The 21,795-nt window shown below is 49.2% G+C and overlaps 1 protein-coding gene across 7 annotated transcripts in view; it reads left to right on the top strand.

The window, feature by feature from the left end:
• Positions 1-21,795, top strand: part of UBR3 (ubiquitin protein ligase E3 component n-recognin 3) — a 2,077,978-nt gene that overhangs the window by 491,545 nt on the left and 1,564,638 nt on the right. For all 7 annotated transcript variants that reach the window (XM_085645338.1, XM_085645337.1, XM_085645336.1 and 4 more), the window contains exon 7: positions 15,160-15,290. In XM_085645338.1, coding sequence (XP_085501464.1) covers positions 15,160-15,290 — 131 coding nt within the window. The remainder of the gene's footprint in view (positions 1-15,159; positions 15,291-21,795) is intronic.

Genomic DNA, 21,795 nt, shown 5'->3' with positions numbered 1-21,795 from the left:
TGAAAAAGATATAGGTAGGTATACCATGATCCCCCCCACCTCCCCCCAGGCCTGATGGGGGAATCGCGGTGGGGATGAGGGGGGTTACAAAAACCGTTAAAAAAAAAAATGTTGCTGCAAATTTGCGGATTATTTACATATCTGCAGCAATTTTTTTTCATGTTGTGGCTCCCACGCTAGAAATATTTAAGCGAGGGTGGGTGTGTGCCCTATCCACCCCCTACATCCCTCCCCTTCTTGAGCCACTGAGAGGTCCCGGGGACATCCTCCACCAGGGCGACATTATAAGAAAGGGGAGGGAGCTGCGTAGCCTTCCTCCACAAGACTGAAGAAATTCCGGGTACCCCATCCCCTGGGACGGAATACAAAAATAATTGGAGGGGGTTACGCAGCCCTCTCCCCGAGCCTCAAAAGGCCCCATGGACCGCATCCACAGGGCTGGCTCACTCACTGTGTCCCCAGGAGCCCACCGCTGGGACACAGTAGTTTCCCTGCTCCCGCTGGGTGGGAGCAAACATTTGGTTTCCTTCCTGCGCTCTTGGGAGCATGCAAAAATAGCTGCCCTTGTCAGGCGAAAGCAATGCCGGCTCCTGATGCGCACCAGGACACTAAAATGAATAATATGTGAGTAGCAGGAGCTTCTTATTTAATATTCACTGCTCCTTGAATATATGCCCTGCAAGGGCTTTTTGCTTCTATTTTTTTTAAGCTTGTCGGTGCTCCTAGAGTCGGGAAGGACACCACCAAGTCTTTTTTAATGTTGTGGGAGGCTCCAAAGAGACCAGCAGCCTGCGAGCAACATTGAAAAAAAGACCTGTAAGTCTCCTGGATCATTAAATTCAATATTCGAGGAAAATTTCCCATCGTTTTTTAAATACTCTTAGCTGGAGCTCTATGCTGCTCAGCTGGGGTGCAAGGTCCTCTTATTTTTTTTTTCTATATAATTGCTTTTTGTCGACTGAAAATGTTAAATGAAAGTCTCTGAGGCATGTTGATTTTATTTAAGGGAAAAACAAAATATGTTTCTTCTAACATTTTTCAGCCCACAAAATGCAATATTAAAAACGATGTCAAAAGAAATACTCACAATTGTTTTTAATTAAAGCTTTATTGATCATTTTTATAATCAATATTATTAAACATTGCATTGTGTGAATTACCTAAATATACATTAGATTAAAAATATTGGTGATTTTAGGAGAAAAAATATAGATCTGTTTTATATACATATTGATATGCTCCACCATTTATAAAGGCAATAGGCGCACTTTTTATAGTTTGGTGTTGTAACTCTTTGACAAAGTCAGTAAGTCAGCTTGAAAGCGGCCAGGACACTGCGCATGACTGAAGGCCGTGTGTGTTATAAGGTTGGCTGCCCATGAAGGTTGGATACAGAGCCTGGGGTTTGGCTTTACGTATGGTAATAAAATATTGCTTTTTGTTAAAAACCTAGAAGTTTACAGAAAAAAATCAAAGTCTAAAGTGACGTTATAGTTGGGAATTAAAAATAATACTTATTTTACAGTAGATAAAACTTAGAAATTCCCTGAAAAAACAAAGGTTAAAGGTACCTTATAGTTAAGTGAAAATGTCAGTTAAAACATACAGTTTTAAACTTACAAAAACCACTGAACTTCATCAGTAACCATGGCTCACGCACTAAAGTAACTATAACTTGCGCCCTCTCCATGCACTGCTTATTGTCCAGTATTGCATCTTTTATAGATTCACATGCTTGAATCTTACCGTCGTTATGGTGTGAGTCCCTCGGAAACAGAAGAAATAGCAGTAATGAAACATCACCATAGACCTCTATAGAACAGAAAACTCACTTAAGTAACTATTCAGTCTCATTTTAAAACATCCAAATTTCAGCCAATCACAGCAGATACCTCAGAGTTTCCTTCCCCACAGAGCCACCATACCTCAGAATTCTTACAGCAGGTCATATGACCGGGAGTCTCCCTGAGCTCGGCTCAGTTACAGTATTTCTTCGTCAACTTTTGACTTCCAGTCCCAGCTTTTACTACTCTCAAGGTATTTGTTGGACTTTATACTTTTGCCCTTTCTTACTGTTGAGATGCCAGAGCCTAAAAAGGTGTAGGCTATTTTCTGAAGACCTCACAAACAGTGCCTATATTGCCTCTACCCTGATCAGAATCCCAGGGAATGCAAGTATTGCTGCGCTTTTTCAGCTAAAACCCTCAAAGACCGGGAGGGTAGGCTGCCACTCTGGCTATAGAAGCTGCTTCAGACTCCGAGTCTGAACCTGAGGAAAAGGCCCATTCTTTCTCAAGGAAAAGAAAGGAGGGCAGTCCCTCCACGCATCATGGAACTCTAAAAGATCTAAGTCCCAATACAAAACTGAACCAAAACACCACAAGAAACCTCAGACAGAGGTTTTAAAGCCTTCTTCAGCTCCTGCGTCTGCTTCTCTGACTCCTCACAGAGACCAGTCTTCTCTACTGTAGATGGCGTCGTCGTCAAAAATTCCAATCCCGTCAAGAAAACCTGAGGTTCCTTCACAGTCAGCGGCTTCGTCGACGAGGCCTTCTGTATCAACGAGAATTTCACCGTCAACCACTCCGACAACGATGGCCCCGCAGACGAAGGCCGTCCATGCACCATCATTGGTGCCACAGACGATCGCATCGGCGGTTGCACAGTCATCGAGCCAGTCGATGGGACCGCCGACGGAGGGAAAAATCAGTCTTCTTCAGCCCAGGCAGATTCAGGATCTCTCCAAGATATCCCCTTTACCCCCTGCTCGCCTTTTGGACTTCCAAGAGTCAGAGGATGAAAGTGTTTGGCCCTGCATACAGTCCATCGCAGTTAAGGGTCAAGGGCCAAGATTCTGATGATGAGGACATTGAGGACAGTGATCCATCTTCTTACCTGGCAGGGGAATTTTCTTTTGCGGAAAGAGACGCGCCTCATGCAGATGCCTGATTTCTTACAGGAACGTTACCCTGATTATGATGGGGAAGAGGAGCGTCGTCAGTTTAGAGAACCATCAATGAACGTTCCAGTGTCTCTGATCTCCGTCATATTACGACTATTACAGGCGTTTTCAGGACACAGGTGCTCCTCAGAGGCCTCTAGCTCCCCAAGAGGTAAAAACTATGCTTCTGGGCCAAAGCAGTCCCAAATCCACTAGGGAAAAGATCCTCCCTCCTCCTATAATCATCACAGAGGATACTCAGGATGCTAAGACAGAGGAAACGGACATAGACGCCATGATGAATGGGATGACTATATAGCCCCTATGCCACCATCTCCTATCCCTCCTGCTGCGGATTCCCCTCCTGCAGATATTGGGCGATTTCATGATCTTCTAGAGCGTGCCGCCAAACATTTTGATTTTAAACCAGGCACTCAAGATTCAGTGAGGGCAATCCCTATAGTTGACTTTCTATGGCAAGAAGGGCTAAAGTTAATGAAAACACCTGCCTCCATTCCAGCTGTCATTCCAAAACTGGACATAAAATACAAGGCTCCTGACGACTCGCCTGCGTGCCTCATTGGTCACCCGAGGCCGGACTCTGTCATCGTGCAAGCAGCACAGAGAAGAGCCAAGAATCCAGTGTCCCCGTGCACAGCGCCGCCGGAGAGAGAGGGCCGCTGCCTCGACAATATTTGTAAGAGGTTCTCTGCAATTGTGGCCATCTCCATTAGAGCATCTAATGCCATGACCATTCTTAGGAGATATGACTGGCAGATGTGGTCAGACATCTCTACTCTGTTGGAGTATCTCCCGGAAGATAAAAAGAAAGAGGTTAAAGATATTCTATTGGAGGGAGAAAGAGCGTCTTCAGCACTGAAATAGCCATGGACGTTTCATCAACTGCGTTTCGCCATCTGGTAGGAGTGGCGGTTCTGCGTCACCAGGGTTGGCTAAAGGCAACCACCTTTCGTCCAGAGGTCCAAGCCAAGGTCTTTGACATGCCTTTCGCTGGAGAGTGCTTGTTTGGTAAACACATAGACGAGGCGCTGGAATCTATAAAGGCAGACACGGACACGGCCCAAGCCCTAGGCAATCTTCAGCAGCACCGCTTTCAGTCCTTTCGGGGTGAAGTGTGGAGGCAATTCTTATCACGTACGCAATTTTAACAGCAGTACCAGCCATATCCACAGAGTACCTACCAGTCATACAACCGGTCTTTTCAATCCAGCCCCGCTCAGCCTTATTCGAACCCGGCAGGAAGGAAGAGGCAACAATCTGCTGGAAAGTCCCAAGACTCCAATAAGAGGCAATGAAGTTCATCAGGCCTCTGCTACCATAGTCCAACACCACAATCACGTCTTCTCCGCATCGTTTCAGAAATGGAACTCCATTTCCTCAGATAAATGCTTTCTAGATATCTTCCAGCATGGCCACACGGTATAATTCATTCAGCATCCTCCACAAGGTTCCATCGCGGAAAGTTCTGCTCCGTCACCTTCCGGATCTCAAAAAGGAGATAGCCACTTATTCTCAATCGGGCCATAGAGTAAATCCCCCTGAACCAGCAAAATCGGGGTCTTATTCTCACTTCTTCCTCACCAAAAAATGGAAAATGGAGGCAGGTCATGGACCTCAGAATGCTGAACAAGTTCATCAAAAAACAATCTTTCATAATGCTCTCACTTAAGGAGATTCTAATTCTCACGGAAAAAGGGGATTACCTGGCTTCTCGCGATCAACGCCTATTTTCATATTCCAATCCACCCTCAGCATAAAAAATTTCTAAGGTTCAAAGTGGCAGGGCCCCATTACCAATACAAAGTGCTTCCATTCGGTTTGAAATCCATTTCCTTAGGGTGTTCACCCAGTGTGTGGCACAGATAGCAGACTTTTTAAAACATTCAGGTTAACAGGTGTTCCCTTACCTGGACGATTGACTCGTAAAGGCTCTGTCTTTTCATGCGGTAGAGATTTCAACAAGTGCCTGTCTAGTTCTCTTCCAGTCTGTAGGTCTTCGCATCAATCTGGAAAAATCGTCCATTATCCCAGCAAAATTGTTGGCCTTTCTGGGTGCACGACTAAACACAGATCTGGGCAAAGCCTTTCCCACTCAAGAAAGAATGCATATTCTGGTTACGACAAAGCTTCTTTCAACAAAAAAGTTTGTTTCTGTGAGTTCGTACAAGTCCATGCTAGGGATGCTGTCCTCTTGCATCCCGCTCATGCCCAATTGCCAGCTCCACATGTGACTGCTGCAGGAGCGGCTTGATGCACAATGGATTCAGTCTCAAGGCTCTTTCAATGACAAGGTTCATATTTCAGAAGCAATGAGAGCCTGGTGGATGGTAAAGGAAAACCTTTTGCAAGGCCTCTCATTCACTCTGTGCCACAGCTGGTGATGACATCGGATGCGTCAATGAACAGATTGGGGGCTCACCTTTAAGAATTACAGGTTCACAGCAAGTGGTCCAAACAGGAATCGGAGTGCCACATTAACATCATGGAGCGCAAGGCAGTGTTTATGGGTCTGAAAGCTTTCCTGCCTTGGATCAAGGGCGTGTCAGTGCTCGCCAGGACGGACAATACTGCATCAATCTATTATCTCCGAAAGTAAGGCAGCACTAGATCTCGAGCGCTTTCCCTTCTTGCTCAACAGATATTGGAATGGCTTCTTGTCAGCCTCATTTCCTTGCGAGTGGAGCATGTGCCGGGTGTTAATAGCGAGAAGGCTGACTCTCAAAGCAGGGCCTCCAAACAGTGTCACAAAAGGGAGCTCAATGACCAGCATTTGTAGGTGGTTTTTCAATCCTGGGGTTGCCCAACATTAGATCTGTTAGCTTCGTTCCTCAGCAAATAGTGTCCTCCTTTCACAAGCAGACATCCTCATCAAAATTCGTGGGGAAATACCTCCCAGTTTCCTTGGACGGGGATGTTCGCCTACGCTTTCCCCCCCGTTTCCACTCATTCCTCGAGTACTTCAGAATATGAAGCAAGAGCATTGTTGACTTATTCTCATTGCTCCAGATTGGGCAAGAGAATTCTGGTACACCGAGCTGCATCGCCTGTCAGAGTGTGCTCCGATTCTCTTCCCTCCAAGGGAGGATCTTCTCTGCATGAACTATGGCCAAGTGGTTCATCCACAAATTCCCTCTCTTCATTTGTTGGCTGGGCTCCTCACCAAGCTGAATTTGGGGATTTGAGGCTTTCCGAGGAGTGTTCTATGATACTACAGAAGTCTTGAGCTCCTTCAACGTTGAAATGTTACACAGCTAAATAGAAGAGATCCTGTGCTTGGTGTATCTCGCAAGCAGTACATCCTTTCTCATCATCTCCGGAGCAGATGCTGCCTTCTCTTGCACTTAACAAAATCGGGACTTTCTCACTCTTCCATAAGAGTTCACCTTGCTTCAATTTCTAGGTATACAAGAAGCTCAAATCAAACTTCGCTGTGGTCTAATCGACTCGTCAAAGAATTAATGAAGGGACTTTTAGGGCTTTTTCGCTTGTTAAGCCTCCTCCAGTTATGTGGCAATTGAACACGGTCGTGTCACAACTAATGCGTCCTCCCTTTGAGTCAGTACACAAATGTCAATTGAAGTTCCTTTCTTGGAAAGTGCCCATTATGTCAGCCAGACGTATCAGTGAAATCCAAGCTTTCACTATAAAAGAACAGTATCTTCAATTTTTGACGGACAGGGTTATCCAACGCACTAACACTTCGTTTATACCTGAGGTGCTTTCAACTTACCACCTCAATGAGCCGATTGTCTTACCAACGTTTTTTCCTAATCCATCCTCAGCAGCGGAAAGGGCGTTGCATTCAACATTAAACGTTGTTTAAAATTGTATTTACAAAGAACGAAGCTCTTCAGTAGCTGAGAGGATTTACGGATCTCTTTCACTGCACCTAGGAAAGGATAAGCCTTGACACGGGCCAGCATTGCTCGTTGGGTTACCTCAATGATTACCTTCTGTTATGAAAAGGCTGTCCGCCCACTTCCTGCGAAAACACAAGCTCACTTAACTAGGAAAGTGGTGACTTCCTCGGCCCTGTTTGCAGGAGCATCCCTTCCTGACATATGCAGGGCGACAACATGGGCGGACGCTCACACATTCAAAAAACATTACTGCCTTGATGGTTGGAAGAAGGCAGATATCGCTGTTGGACAAGCTCCACTTCGATGTCTCTTTGCCTAAGGTAGGCGGCTTTTAGCCTTCGATGTTCTTTACATACTGATTGTAAATTTGTATGCTTATTATTCTCTTCTTCTCTGTTACTGATGCTACAAGTTTACGTTATGATGGATTGATTCGCCTGCCCACCACCTTTCTTTTTCTCTTATAGTGTTTATACTGCTTACTAGCCAAATTCACGCATGTGAATCTATAAAAGATAATATACTGGAGGAAATACAACTTACTTACCTGTACACTGTGGTTCTCCAGTCTTTTTTTTTTTTTTTAAAGTTTTTATTGAAACAATAAGTCAGGTACAAGCATGGGCCTACAACCACCAGGGCCGGCCGCTAGATTCAGAAAGGATCGTACATTAGTTAAGGCAGTAGGCGACTCCTGGGGCCCAGCCCCGTAAATGGCTCCGGATAGATCGAAAGAAGCAGGAGACATACATTTAACATAAATAACAACTAAAAACAAAAGGCGAGGCATAAGGGCAAAAAGCGTGGGTCAGGCTACATCCGGGGGACTTTACTCCAAACCTTCAATTAGCTATCAACAGGAGGGAGTACTGAAAGATCGGGGGGGGGTAACGGGAGAGGAACATCTATATTCGATTATTACAACCAGTTGCAAGGAACCATCAAGGGTCAGGGGGACAAGGCAATATCGGTGTCCACTGGGGGGGCGTACAGATACCCCCACGATACGCGTTCCATTGCCCCCAAATTCTACCCCATGCCCCGGGTTTACCGCGGGCCACATACACAGTCTTCTCCCTGAACATACACCAGTCCATGTTCTCCTTCCATACTGACACGGTGGGTGGCCGCTGGGAGCCCCAAAGCTGCGCAATATCCCTCTTGGCAATCATGTATCCCAGGGCCGCCCAACGAGCCTGAGCCGCGTTATAATCATTGGGCTCCCACACATTCAAGACACAGCGACGCACCTCCGGCAGCAGCGCAACCCCGGTGACTTGTCCCATGACCCCATGAACCCGACGCCAGTATTCCGCCACTTCCCGGCACTCCCAAAGGATATGGAGAAAGGTGGCACTGAGCCCACACCCCCGCTTACAGAGCCCATCTTCCGAGAAACCCATCGAGACCAGACGGGGGCCCGTCACATACACCCGGTGGAGAATCTTTAGCTGGACCAGGCGGAGACGGGCTGGAATGGCTACTTCCTTGGGGGACGATAGTGCAGACTGCCAGTCCTCGTCGTCTAATTCCACCCCGTCCCCCGTCCACGTCTCCCGAAGGCGCACCAAGAGGTCAGCCCGATTATTAATGAGTTTTTTATAGATTAAAGAGATAGTACTGTCGGGGACATGACCATCGAGTATGCGGTCCTCGAGGGGCGAAGAGGCAGGGATCTTGGTCCCCTCCCCAAAGACAGAAAGCAGGGCGTGTCGAACCTGGGCGTATCGGAAGAACTCCTTTTCCGTGAGTTCGTATTCGCTCTGGAGCGCCGCGAAGGTCTTAACCGCGCCCTTCATCCATAAGTCTCCCACTCTACTGATGCCAATCGTGTCCCAACGGTCAAACCCCTTCGTTGTCCAGAGGCTTCCCAGTCGGTCGGAGGCAAATAAAGGAGTAGCACATGTTAGTCGCTCACTCCAGCCCATGGCTACATTGGCCGCCTTCCAGATCCGTACCGCGATCTTAGTAGGGCCCGTCGGGGTCCGTCCAGCCGAGCGGGAGTAAAGCGCCCTGTTATAGTTCCCACCGGGGAGCAAGAATTTATCCATCTCATACGCCGGATTCAAGCCAGGCGCATACGTGGCATGGTTAATGGCCGATAACTGCGAGGCCCAATAATACCTGCGAATGTCGGGAAGCGCGATGCCCCCATCGTACCAGGGGAGAGTAAGCTTGGCCAGGGCGATACGCGCCCGTCCGTCCCACACCAGTCTCCTCTGCAGGCTCTCCACCTCCCGAAAGTAGGCCACTGGAATGATGTCGAAGGAGTTCTGAAGTGCATGGAGGAATCTGGGAAGGGACATCATTTTAAACAATGCTGCCCGACCCAGTGGGGACAAGGGCAGCCTACACCACCGCGCCGTGTCTTCCCTCAAACGCCGAAGTGGAAGCAGGAGATTGTGCTCATAGCGAGCCACCGGGTCCAACGAGACGTGTATCCCCAGGTATTTAAAGCCGGACCGAGATATTTGAATCGGAAGCCGAGGCGGCAGGAGAGGGAGGCCACCGGAGATAGGATAGACACAGGATTTAGACCAGTTAATCGTGAGACCCGAATTTCTCCCGTAGGAAGTCAGAACATCGAAGAGAACGTTAAGCGACTGCCGCGGCGAGGTAAGATACAGGAGAATATCGTCAGCATATAACGAGAACCGATCCTCAAAGCCCGGGGCCCACCGGATCCCCCTGATCGAGGGCTCCCAGCGGAGCCAAGCAGCGAGTGGCTCCAGGGCGAGAGCAAAGAGCAGAGGGGACAACGGGCACCCCTGCCTCGTACCCCTACCGAGAGCGAAGGGCCGAGAGACCCGCCCATTAACCACCACCTGAGCCATGGGTCCCGTGTAGAGAAGCTTCACCCAGCCAAGAAATCCCTCCCCAAAGCCGAATTTGGTCAAGGCAGCCCAGAGGAATGGCCACTCGATGGTGTCGAAGGCCATCGTGGCATCTAAAGAAACCAGCACGGCCGGTTCGGAGAGGTATTCTGCCCTGGCGAGGGCGCCATGGAGACGCCGCAAGTTGAGGGCGGTGTTGCGATGCGGGATGAAGCCGCATTGATCAGGATGAATCAGATCGCAGATGACGCCCAACAAACGATTGGCAAGGACTTTAGCCAGGATTTTAGGCTCTGCATTTAGCAGTGAGATGGGCCTGTAGGAGGCACAGCGGTCCCGCGGCTTACCTTCCTTGGGGATCACGACTATCGTGGCCAGTCGCTGGTCGAGCGGAAGGGAACCGGCCTCAAGGGACTCCTGAAACATACGACGGAGGAAGGGCGCTAGTTTATCCGGGCGCAACTTATATAATTCGATAGGGAGACCGTTGGGACCCATGGCCTTGCCCGAGCGAAGGGATCGAATCGCAGTCGCTATTTCATCTACCGACAAGGGAGCGTCCAGCTGCTCACGGTCCTCGGCAGACAGGCCGGGCAAAGCAATGTCCCTCAGTAGAAGGCAAGAGTCTTCCTCATCCCTATCAGTCACCGGGGAGTACACGGTCCGGAGGTGGTCGGCAAAACATTCCACAATCTCACCAGGCTCAGTCACACACACTCCATCCGAGACACGCAACTCCGGGACCACACGATTCACTCTCTCCTTCTTGTCCAGCCACGCAATCAGCTTTCCCGCCTTGTCCCCGGCATCATACAATCGACCCTGCTGCTCCCTATACATAGTTTTGGCAGCATCAGTGACAAGAGATCTGTATTCAAACTGTTTCAGGCTGAGGGCGTGGAGCCCGTCCGGAGTGACACCCGCCTCCACGGCCGACTCCAGCCCCGAGATGTCAGTCTCCAGCTTCACCACCGCCTCACTCCTGAGCTTCTTAGCCACCACTATCTGGGAGAGGGCGTGTCCGCGGATTACGGTTTTAAAGGCTTCCCACAGGGACATTGCAGACAACACCGACCCCTCGTTTTCAAGAAAGTATTGGTCCATAGCCTTAACCAGACTATCGCGAGTCGTAGGGTCTCGCAGGTACCACGGGTTAATGGGAGCGATCCGCCCTGCAGACCGCGACTCGGTGTCAAAGAGAAGCCACAGCGGGGAATGATCAGAGATACCCCTCGCCAGGTGCCTGACCTCTCGAATTCGACCCGTCTGCGCAGCGGGCATAAGGAAATAATCTAACCTAGAAAGACTCCCATGTGCCCCAGAGTGAAAGGTGTATTGACATTGGGTCGGATGCATTAATCGCCAACTATCCACCAGGCCGAAGGTCTCCAACAGACCACCTAGCCAAGCCTGGGCAGCGGGGAGGGCCCTGGGTGGGTGACGATCCAGGTCACCCGTGACCACCGAGTTAAAGTCCCCGCCCATAAGCAAAAGACTGTCCGGAAGTTCAAGCAGCATTCGACCCAAGTCCGCGAAGGTGGAGTTCTGGAGGCCCGGGGGGACGTAAACTGAGACCAGGGCAAGGGGATGCCCCTCCCACCTCCCAGTCAGACAAACATAACGCCCTCTGTCATCTGAGACTACCCTGGTGATCTCCAACGGAAGTGAGGATCGCAGGAGAATGCCCACCCCCCTGGAGCCAGTTGTGAAACCAGAGTGAGCCACCAGGCGGTATCCCCCCCTGTTCATTGCATGGCAGACATTACCAACCAGATGCGTCTCCTGGATAAACACCACATCAGGAGTCAGACGACGCAGATACTGCAGTACTACACCCCGTTTGATACGGTCCCCCAACCCATTGACGTTCCATGACATCAGCTTCAACCCGTCCCCCCCCATCCCCTCCAATAGATCAAAGGTCCCCCCGCAAGTAGCTCAAGTCCCAAAAGTGGAAGAAAATCAATACCTCGCCCTGCAAACAAAAAACACACGACAAAACAACCCCTCCTTCCCCCCCACCCCCCCCCAACACCCAACTCCCCCCACCCTGCACCCCTGCGGGCCAAAAAACCCCCCCAACTTGCAGTGTGCCTGTCGCCCAACTAACCCCAGTCTACAAAAAGACCCCGGAGGAGGAAAGGGACCCGTCCCCGCCCGCCCCCCGGACAGGTCCTAGCAAAACACACTGAAACAAAGAAGTACAACCCAGCTGAGCAGTGCAAAATGGCAAAATCAAGGACCACGAGTCACTCCAAAGGGGACCCGTCACCGTTGGCACCTGCAGAGGGCCCGGGATGGCCACCTCTGTCCGGTAGCGAGTCCAGCCAGTCACTCACGGCCACAGGAGAGTCAAAGAAGGCAGTCCGATCCTCATGTTCCACTCGGAGTTTGGCAGGGTAGAGCATAGAGTACTTTAGGCCCAGCTCACGAAGACGACGTTTCACCCCCTGGAATCCCATCCGCTGTTTCTGGACAAGTTGAGTAAAGTCCGGATAAAAGTTAATGGATGAGTTCTCATGTCGAACCGGGCCATGGACACGTGAGGCCTGCAGAATCGCATCCCGGTCTCTGTAGTAAAACAGTTTGGCCACGATAGGCCTCGGGGGGGCCCCCGGCCGTGGCCGCCCGCCCGGAACTCGATGAGCCCGTTCAACGGCAAAGAATTTACTCAAGCCCGCAGGGGTCAGCTGTTGGAGGATGAGTTCCTCGACCAGGAGGTCAACCGGGCGGTCGTCGGAGGACTCCGGTACGCCGATGACACGAATGTTGTTGCGTCGGGCCCGTCCCTCGAAGTCCTCCAGCCGCCGGGCCATCTGATCATTGACCACCTTGAAGTCACCAAGCGCGGCCTGCAGGCCAGACACATCCGCACCAAGGGTGGAGGTCCGCGCATCGAGAGTTTGAACCCTCTCGTTTGTTTTGGAGAGATCCGCCCGTATTAAGGTGACATCAATCGCCACCGTATCGATCTTGCGGGCCAGGGCCTCGTATTGCGTGGCGATGGTCTCCCTGATGCCATCAATGGCGCCCATGATATCCTGCAGGGAAAGTTCCGAAGAGACGGATGTGCCCCCACCGGTGGCGTCTGAGGGGGGACCGGCCGTTCCAGGGGAGCCTCTGCCCTGAGTGTAGCGGTCCATGTTGTTGGTCTGGACCGATCCCCCACGGAGGGAGGCCTTAGTCTTACGCCCCTCGGGGCCCCCCTTGCCCCCCATGTGGTCACAGACTCCGAGGGGGACCGCCGATCAAAAGTAGCTGAGGTACAGGCCCTGGAAACCAGCGCCTCACCCGAGGCAACAATATGGCGGTGCGGGGGGACCCAAGGCGATAGGCACTCTAGTGGCAGGTGGAGACAAAGCCTTGTGCAGAGGTCGAGGAAACACCCCGCCACCTCAAGCGCTCCACCGGCCAGCCCCCTGAGGTCTGAAAGTGAAACCGAAAGTGGTCGAGCGGCCCCTGGCACCGAGCCGCAGCCGCTGTTGTTCAATTGCGACACGGCTCCACGGTTCACCTTCGCCCCGGGCACCTCCGTCGGGTGGGTCCCAAAAGTTCAAACAACGATAACTCAGGATTCCCAGGTCCGATTAAATTTCTGAAAAGAGATACGTGCTCAGCCGGTCGTCATCTCCCAGATTCCATAAACCACGTCAGGATATTGTCAGGATAAATTCCGAGGAGCAGCGAGGGTCCGGGGAGCCCTGTGCTCACGCGACCATCTTGGATGCGCGCTAGGCTCCTCCGGTTCTTCAGTCTTGATATCTTTTATATATTCACACGCGACCCTCCCTGCTCCCCCAATTAGGCTCACCAATTACCTCAGAGTTTTGTATGCCTATACACTTGTGCTTGAACTCTGAGGTATGGTGGCTCTGTGGGAAAAGAAACTCAGGTCTCTGCTATGATTGACTGAAAAGTTACTTAAGTGAGTTTTCTGTTCTACGGAGGTCTATGGTGATGTTTTATTACTGCTATTTATTCTGTTACCGTGGGGCTCCCACCATGACGACAGGGAAGATTCAAGTATGTGAATCTATAAATGATATCAATACTGGAGAACCACAGTTTACAGGTAAGTAGCTTGTTTTTTACCTAACATATTACATCACTCATTACATACTCTGTGATTGATGACCTCATTGCAACATTTGAAACCACTTCATTGATGATAAACTGTGCATGGAGGGGGCTGAGTGCAAATTATTTATATATAAAGCAGACTCTTGTTAGTTACAAAGAATAACCGCTCCTTCGTAGTAGTATAAAAGTGTTCACACCAGGTGCCAAGGCATTCCAATTTATTAGGTGTTAAATCCGCCATTAAAACTTTCCGTCCTATTCAGCTGTCAAGCCTTGGTCACAGGAGGCAAACATATATGCTGATAACCTAAACCTAAGCAGAGGAATAGTATTACCACATAGGTAACAAATTGGAAGCCTTCTTGGACTGGCACTCGTTCATACCATTTTTTATAATTTGAAACATACCCTCCCATATGTATGTACATATCTGTTATTCACCTTTGTTCTGTTGATAACACATTCATGTATAATATTCAGAAATGTTTTCAATATATCACATATGTGTATATTATGTGATTGATTTATTTGACCCAAGTGGTGAGTGCATATCAATTATCAGTGTTAAATATCCATTTAGGCATTCTAAATTATGATTCTAATAATTATTTCCATAACTCTTTTATATCATTCTACATTCATCTTGCCCCAGTGGGATCCTTGCAGACAAATCAAACCATCATCATGGTGGGATGTCATTCCATGTAAAAAAAAAAAAAAAGAAAAAATTGCGAAAGTGAGTCTGATCCTCACCTCCCTGTATGCAATAAAATATCACTGCATTATAATCTTAAACTTATCTGAAATACTGTATTATTAAAACTATGCAGTGGAAACTGCAAATAGAAGCATTATTTCAACCTATATGTATATTCAGTTCTTCTTCAATATTAAGATTGTACTCTGTTTTTTATTGTTGGAGGTTGAAAATTGCCTAGCATTGTCCCTGGGTATGAGATCCATGCTTTAACACATTTGACTTTACCAGTTACATTTATTGAAAAGTGTTGTGTGTAGAAGCACACAGTGGTTGGGTTATTATTCCATTCTGACTCTTTGGGTACAGTGAATGTTCGTTTTACCATGTACACAGTATCATCTTGCCAAAAGCAAAGTACTGTTCCTTCTCTCTTTCAATAACTGGGCTATTTTTGCTTTTGTTGTTTGTAAACTTTGTGTGATCCTGGTATACACCCAAGCAACCTAGTATTCAGTCAAATGGTACAGTAAGAAAATGAAGGGCTAAATACATTTTCTTGCACAAATTGAAGGGACAGACTGTATGTATTTACCTTGTTCCCATTCAGCAGGTGTTAATAGATAAAATGCAGAGGAAGGATAAAACACCCATACTGGATTACCACTTGTTTTTATCCAGTCTGCTGTGATATTTTGAATACGAACTTTCCATTTCTTCACACAGATCAGTCTATTATGGATATTTTGAAGCATAAGTGTTTTCTAGAAGAATTACTATTTTGGACTGTAAAATATGAATTTCCACAAAAGATGGTGACATTCTTGCTCAACATGCTTCCAGATCAAGGATACAAGGTACTGTTCTTTTTGTGCTTGTCTTCCTATTGCACCTAATTGTTCTGCCTAGATTGTTCTTATGCCAGTAAATAATTGGCACATAACTTTTCATAGTCATGCTTTGGCAATTCTTATTTGGTATTTATGCATCTATTTTTTAATTTGCAAATGTTCTGTACTTGGAATTGTTAGTCAAGTTAAGTTATAATTTGTTCTACCCGTTATGAATAACTGTGCTTTTAAAGCACCTCTGCAAATATTAGGGTTTCAGAATCTTAACTAAAATTTACATTTCCAAAAGGCATATAATGGTAATGATTGAGCAGTTGCATAGGATTATTTTCAGGGCAAATATACAAACGTAAATATTCAGCTAATAGTGGTGTAAATATAAAAAATGACATTGTTAGTTAAATTAAATAGGACCAGATGGTTAGAACTAGACCACATAGAATGTAGTGAGAAGGATATATTTGAAATGTTGCGAGTGATTAAAGGCAATATGATATATATGGTCACTCATTTAATTTTTTTCTTTTTCTTGGTTGATCTTTTTATGAATGGTTGCAACCATATTTTTGGGCACCTCCGTCATACAACAGATCTCTCTAAAGTGTATATTGCAATGCCATTTACTACCTTTCCCACTGCTGTTACTGAGGTCCGCATATCATTAACATACATACGCTTACCCATTATCATTAACAATGTTGTAACGCTTTGTTGTAATCTATATGCATGCTCGTTGAGAAGTACGACCTCTATAGACAGTTTATCATAAGTGCGCATGTTGTACTGTAATGGAAAGTTAAAAATGCCAATAAATATATTTTTTTAATGATTATACTTAGGGTCACCAGATGACTCGTCCCCATTATACCATGATTTCTAGCCCTGCACTTTTATTTAAAGAGTGTAGGCCACGTTTGGAAACAGTGCCCCGGGGGCATGCTGCAATCTGGTACCTCTAGAGATGAGGGTGATCCATTGTAGGGATTTAGTGCTTGCCCTTCTAACTGTAACTCAGCCTACTAATTTTACTTCTCTGACCTACTAATCTATCCATTCCATTTTTTTTTTTTTTTTACAACAAATTTTATTTGGTCATTTTTCAATAAATCGGGCCGAAGCCCCACATTGGCATAAACGAATAAGTGGACAATATTTGGAGCCATAGCTATTACCACTAAAATAATCAGCACCCGCCAAACATGCAGGGAAACAAAAGATAAAAACATTTTGCAGACAGCGGTCAAATCACCAGATTCAGTACATGATGCCGCAAGTCCCCTAGAGTCATCCCAAAGAAATGATAATGTAATCAAACACAATGGTTGGAGGCGTTGTAGGGCGGGGGTCGGGGGGCAGCCATTATGAGTCATCATCGGGCAGGGGGAGCAAGTCTATTCCTCGATATGTTGCCCAGCGTGTCCATATTATACGGTGTTTCCAGGGGCAGCCCCGGGCTTCAAAAACCGCTATCTCCGTCCCCATACACTGGTCTAGTACGGCCTTCCATTTACCTAAAGTTGGGGGAGATTACGCCTTCCAACCCTGTGCTATATCTCTTTTGGCAATAGTGAGGAAGGAACAGTAGATGTTGTTTATAGCAGTACCCACCAATGTCATCTGTGGAATGTAATAGGAACAGCCGAGGGTCCAGTGGAAGCACCCACCCCAATACCTCATTGAGGCACGAACGAATCCTGTTCCAAAATGGATGCAAGGCAGTGCAGGTCCATACAGTATGGAAGAAGGACCCCTTCTCGCTGCCACACTGCAAGCACACCGGGGACTGAATGACCCCATCCGCCACAGTCCTTACCCTAGTGTAGTAAACTCGGTGCAGATATTTAAACTGGATGAGTCTGTAGCGTGTGTAGATCGCCGCGCCTCTAGGGCTGGCAATCGCCTCAAGCCAGTCGTCATCCGTCAATTCAGGGATATCAGCCTGCCAGGCCAGTCGGGTCTTGTCCAGAGTTGTGGGGGGATGTGTTGTCAGAGTTTGATAAATTTGTCTGATTTTGTGCAGTCCGAGGTCCCCATTAATAGGCGGCCCTCCAAGGGCTGGAATTTGGGGAGGGCCTCCACATTACAGATCTGAGGGGATAGGGCATGTCGGAACTGTAAATATTTGTGAAATTGCGACCTATGAAGGCTGAACTCTGTTTGTAGTTTTTAAAATGATTTTAATGTGTGACCCCTCATGACATCTCCTAGGGTCGAGATCCCTAACAGGTCCCACCCCCGAAACCCTCTCAATGTGGCCGCAGTCTTAAGACATGTGCCCTGCCACAGTGGTGTTTGTCGAGTTAGCCTCCCCTTCCAACCCATCTGCCTAGTCTTAACCCGCCACAGCTGAATAGCTAGTCTGCCAGCCGGCGGAAGATGATCTAGCCTCGTATAGCTGCACAGTAAGTGGAGTAATGGGACATGTTCCATGGCGGCATGTTCTATAGCATACATCGGGTCTGTGGGAGAATTGTCCCATAGTTCATTGATTGCTAGGATGTGGGATGCAACATAATAGTAATAAATGTCAGCCGCCGCAATCCCACCACAGTACGAGGACTGGGAACAAGTGCGGAGCGCCCCCCGGACTGCCTCACCCCCCCCATAGGAAATTATTTTGGATAGCATTCACTTGTGCAAACCAGGTACGAGGAATAGGATATGGGAAATTTTGGAGGGGATACAAAATCCGAGGTAAAGACACCATTTTGAAAGTGGCTGAACGCCCATAAAGGGGCAATGGGAGAGCAGACCATACCGCTGTCTCGTTCTTAAGACTAACCGTTAAGTGGGTGATATTGTGTGCCCAGGAGATCTTGGGATTTGGGGAAATGTAAATCCCAAGGTACTTGAACCCTTCTGTGGCCCGGGACAGCTGCGCGGCCCATGTTTCACGGCCATGATGTCCGCACACTGGGAAAAGGACGGATTTGGCAGGGTTGGTGTGCAAACCGGTAGTGCTACCAAAGACCTGGAGGATTTCTAGGATGCGAGGTCCAGAATACCACGGGGCAGTCATGAAGAAAAGGACGTCATCCGCGTATATAGCGCTATACGGTCTGACTGTGATCGGGACCAATCGAACCCCCGGAGCACCGGGTCGCTTCGTACCCAGGCCGCCAGGGCGAACAGCAACGGAGATAGCGGGCAGCCTTGGCGGGTGCCCCTTTGGATCGGGAAAGGGAAAGGAGTGGTGTCCAGCAATTCGGACCGACACTGTCGGGTTCGTATACAACAGGCGGATGTATGCCAGAAAGCGGGGCCCAAAGTTGGCTGCTTCAAGCAGCTGATAAAGATAGACCCAGCTTAGGGAGTCAAACGCCTTATCAATATCAGCTAGTAACAGGGCAGCAGGGCGACCTAGAGTAGGGGCTGCTGCGATGGCGTTGTGCACTCGTCTGATATTATGCCTTGTAGCCCTCTGTGGCATAAAGCCCGACTGATCGGGGTGAATCAGATCGGTAATGCACCCCCGCAGGCGATTGGCCAGGACTTTACCCAGCAACTTGGGTTCGAAATTAATTACGGAGATGGGACGATAGGAGGATGGGTCCTCAGGGGGTCTGCTATGTTTTAGAAAAAGCACTATTTCCTCATGTAGCCAGTCCCTGGGAAGACTTCAGAAGTCTGCGGCATCCTCTATGGTCGCCAACAAGTGCGGTCCCAACAGGGCCATGTGGGACCGAAGAAATTCCATGGGGAACCCATTGGGTCCCGGGGCGCGACCTGGCCGGATCGCACCGAGCGCGCCAGATAGTTCCTCTAACGTAATGGGAGCCTCCAGGGTCTCCCCCACTGAATCTGAGAACCGGCGAGGCGGAATGTCCGTGAGAAACTCTGCTTTAAGTTCGGCAGAGATCTGCTCCTTGCGGGCATAGAGAGATGCAAAGTGTCGGTGCAAATTCGTCCGCTACCTCTCGCGGCGCCGTGTACAGGGACCCGTCTGGACCTTGGATCGCAGGCATGACCGCTGGGGCGCCGTCTGCTTGGCACAGTCTATGTAGCATTTTACTAGACTTATCCCCCCACCGAATTGGGTAGACAGTCATCTGATGCGCTTCCAGGGTATCAAGGTGTTCCAGTCGCTTACGTTTCTCCTGTGTGCGATGGCTAATGTCAACACCCCGGATGGTCGGTTTGAGGGCCTCTCATAGCATCGTATTTGATGGGTCGGAGGGTCCATTGTCGGCTAAGTTTGTAGTGATCGTTGTGTCAATCATTTCCTGATAGGCCGGGCTGCGGAGGTGCCAAGGACATATGCCAGCGGAATGGGGGCATGCGTGAGCACGTGTGGAAACGCAGCCTGACTGGGGAATGGTCAGACAAACCACAAGGTTGGTGTTGCACCTGAGAGAATCTATGGAGAAAAACCCGGGGAACAAAAAAGTAATCCAGCCGGGACCGCTGACAAATGTGTATTCATGTTCGGTAGGGTGAAACTCGCGCCATAAGTCAGCCCAGTCTAATGTCGATGCCAGGGTGAACAGTTTGGTCCGACCATGTGTTACAGGGTGTCCGAGGTGCGTGGTCTGTCGGGACGCCCCATGATATCATTCCAGTCGCCCCCCATCAGGGTCAAACCAGTCGGGAGGGATCCCCAGCCCCTAATAAAGTGTTGATAAAATTGGCCCCCAAAGGTAGGGGGCATAAATGCTCCCAACGGTAATCTGCTCACCATGTACCTTACCCGTGACAAACAGGAAACTGCTCCCAGGATCCGCTCTATGTGCTATATATTGGAACTGGACTCTGCGGTGTACAAGAACTGCCACCCCCCTGGAGCCTCTCCTGAACCCCGCGAAATATATGTAATGGAATCCAAAACGGGCGAGTCAAGGGGCCTACGTGCCCAGTAGATGGGTTTCCTGCAGGAGTAGGATGTCTGCCCCATACCTCTTTGCCTGTCGCAAGATAGCCCCCCGTTTCACCTTGTTCAACATTCCAGGAGACTACTGTTAAGTCTCCTAGGGGATGTGCCTCACCTGACGTCATTGGACTCTAGAAAGAAGTTGCCTACAGCTAGAGGATCTGCATAGGAGACAATATGTACCTGAGCGCACCATCTGCACGTATTAACCATACATAAACCAAAAAACCAACCTGTCCAGAATGCGGACCCCTCCACCCCCCACCCGACACTACCAAAAACAAGGAGCATCTCTCGCGGTGCAGATGGCAGAGGACCGCCTACGGGATGCCCCCAGATACCACACCAAAGGTTCCCAACCCACCCTCTCAACCTAAAGAAACGGAGAGTGCAAAGCGATCTAGGCCTAGCAGCCCGCAAAGCGGGTCCCACGCCCACTCAGAGGACAACATCAACAAAACAAAGTTCAATATGCACATTTTCTATGTAATATTATTAGGCAAGTGGAGCAGTCCGAAGCCGTCAGGACAATCTCCCTGGACTCGGCGAACCTCTCTCCGACCCCGGGCCCCATCGCTTCTGGGACTTATTGCGATGCGGCCGCTGAGTTCCGGACCTGTGGGAAGAGTCCGATTCCAAGGCTGATGGAGAGTTCTCTCTGAGCTGTGGGCGCTCATCCGACCATACAAAGACCGCCTCTGGGGTATCAAAGAAATATGACTTGGAGTTCTAGATTACCCGCATCCCGGACGGATATAGCAGCATATATCATATGTTCAATTCTCGAAGTCTGCGCTTTGCGGCCATGAAAGATTGGCGCTGCTTCTGGACCAGACGTGTGTAGTCTGGAAAGACCAAGATGGAGCTGGCATCATATATAAAGCTGTCTCTGTGTGTCCTGGCGAAGCGTAGGACAGCATCCCTGTCGGCGTAGTTCATGATCTTGGCGATAACAGGCCTTGGGGCCTCACCTGGGGGAGGCTTCCGCGTCAGGGCCCTGTGCACCCGCTCCACTATGAAGGCAGAGGATAGCTGATCCGGAGGCAGGATAACCTTGAGCCACTTCGTAATAAAGCTTGTCATGGAAGCTCCTTCGCAGCCCTCCGCCAGGCCTATGAAGCGAAGGTTACTCCTCTGGGCGCGGCCCTCCGTGTCCTCCACTCTAGAGGCCAGCTCCTGCGTGACAACGGTCAGCTTGTTGACTTTCTTTTGAAGTGGGGTTACAGAATCTTCAACCGTCGAGACCCTTATTTCGGCCTTAGTGATCCAATCAACTGCCTTACGGAGATCCTGGTGGAGAAAGGATACCTCAGACCCCAGCGCGCCGCCTTTTGTGTCTAACATATCCCGGGCATTGTTGATTGCCGCCAAGAGGGCAGCGTCATCCGGAGCTGGGCTGTCCCCATCTCCGCCCGTGGCACCTACGGCGGCCATGGTAAACTGATCTATGGTGCCCTGCTTGGGGCTGGCCCAACCCGGCCCGCCCTTGCTCATTCTGATGTGTGACTGCGGGTCGTGTAGCGGACCGGGGACGGAGAGCCCACCTCACCAGGCGGGCGGCTGCTCCTCCAGACAGCACCAGGAGAACCAAGACCGGGGAGGCCGAGCCCCGCAAATGCGTATACCGCAGCCAGTAGATCAGGC

The sequence above is a fragment of the Triturus cristatus genome, chromosome 3_1 (genome assembly GCF_964204655.1).
Source record: "Triturus cristatus chromosome 3_1, aTriCri1.1, whole genome shotgun sequence".
Taxonomy (NCBI): Eukaryota; Metazoa; Chordata; class Amphibia; order Caudata; family Salamandridae; genus Triturus; species Triturus cristatus.
The sequence above is the reverse complement of the archived record's forward strand: the minus strand, read 5'-3'. Positions and strand labels throughout refer to the sequence as shown.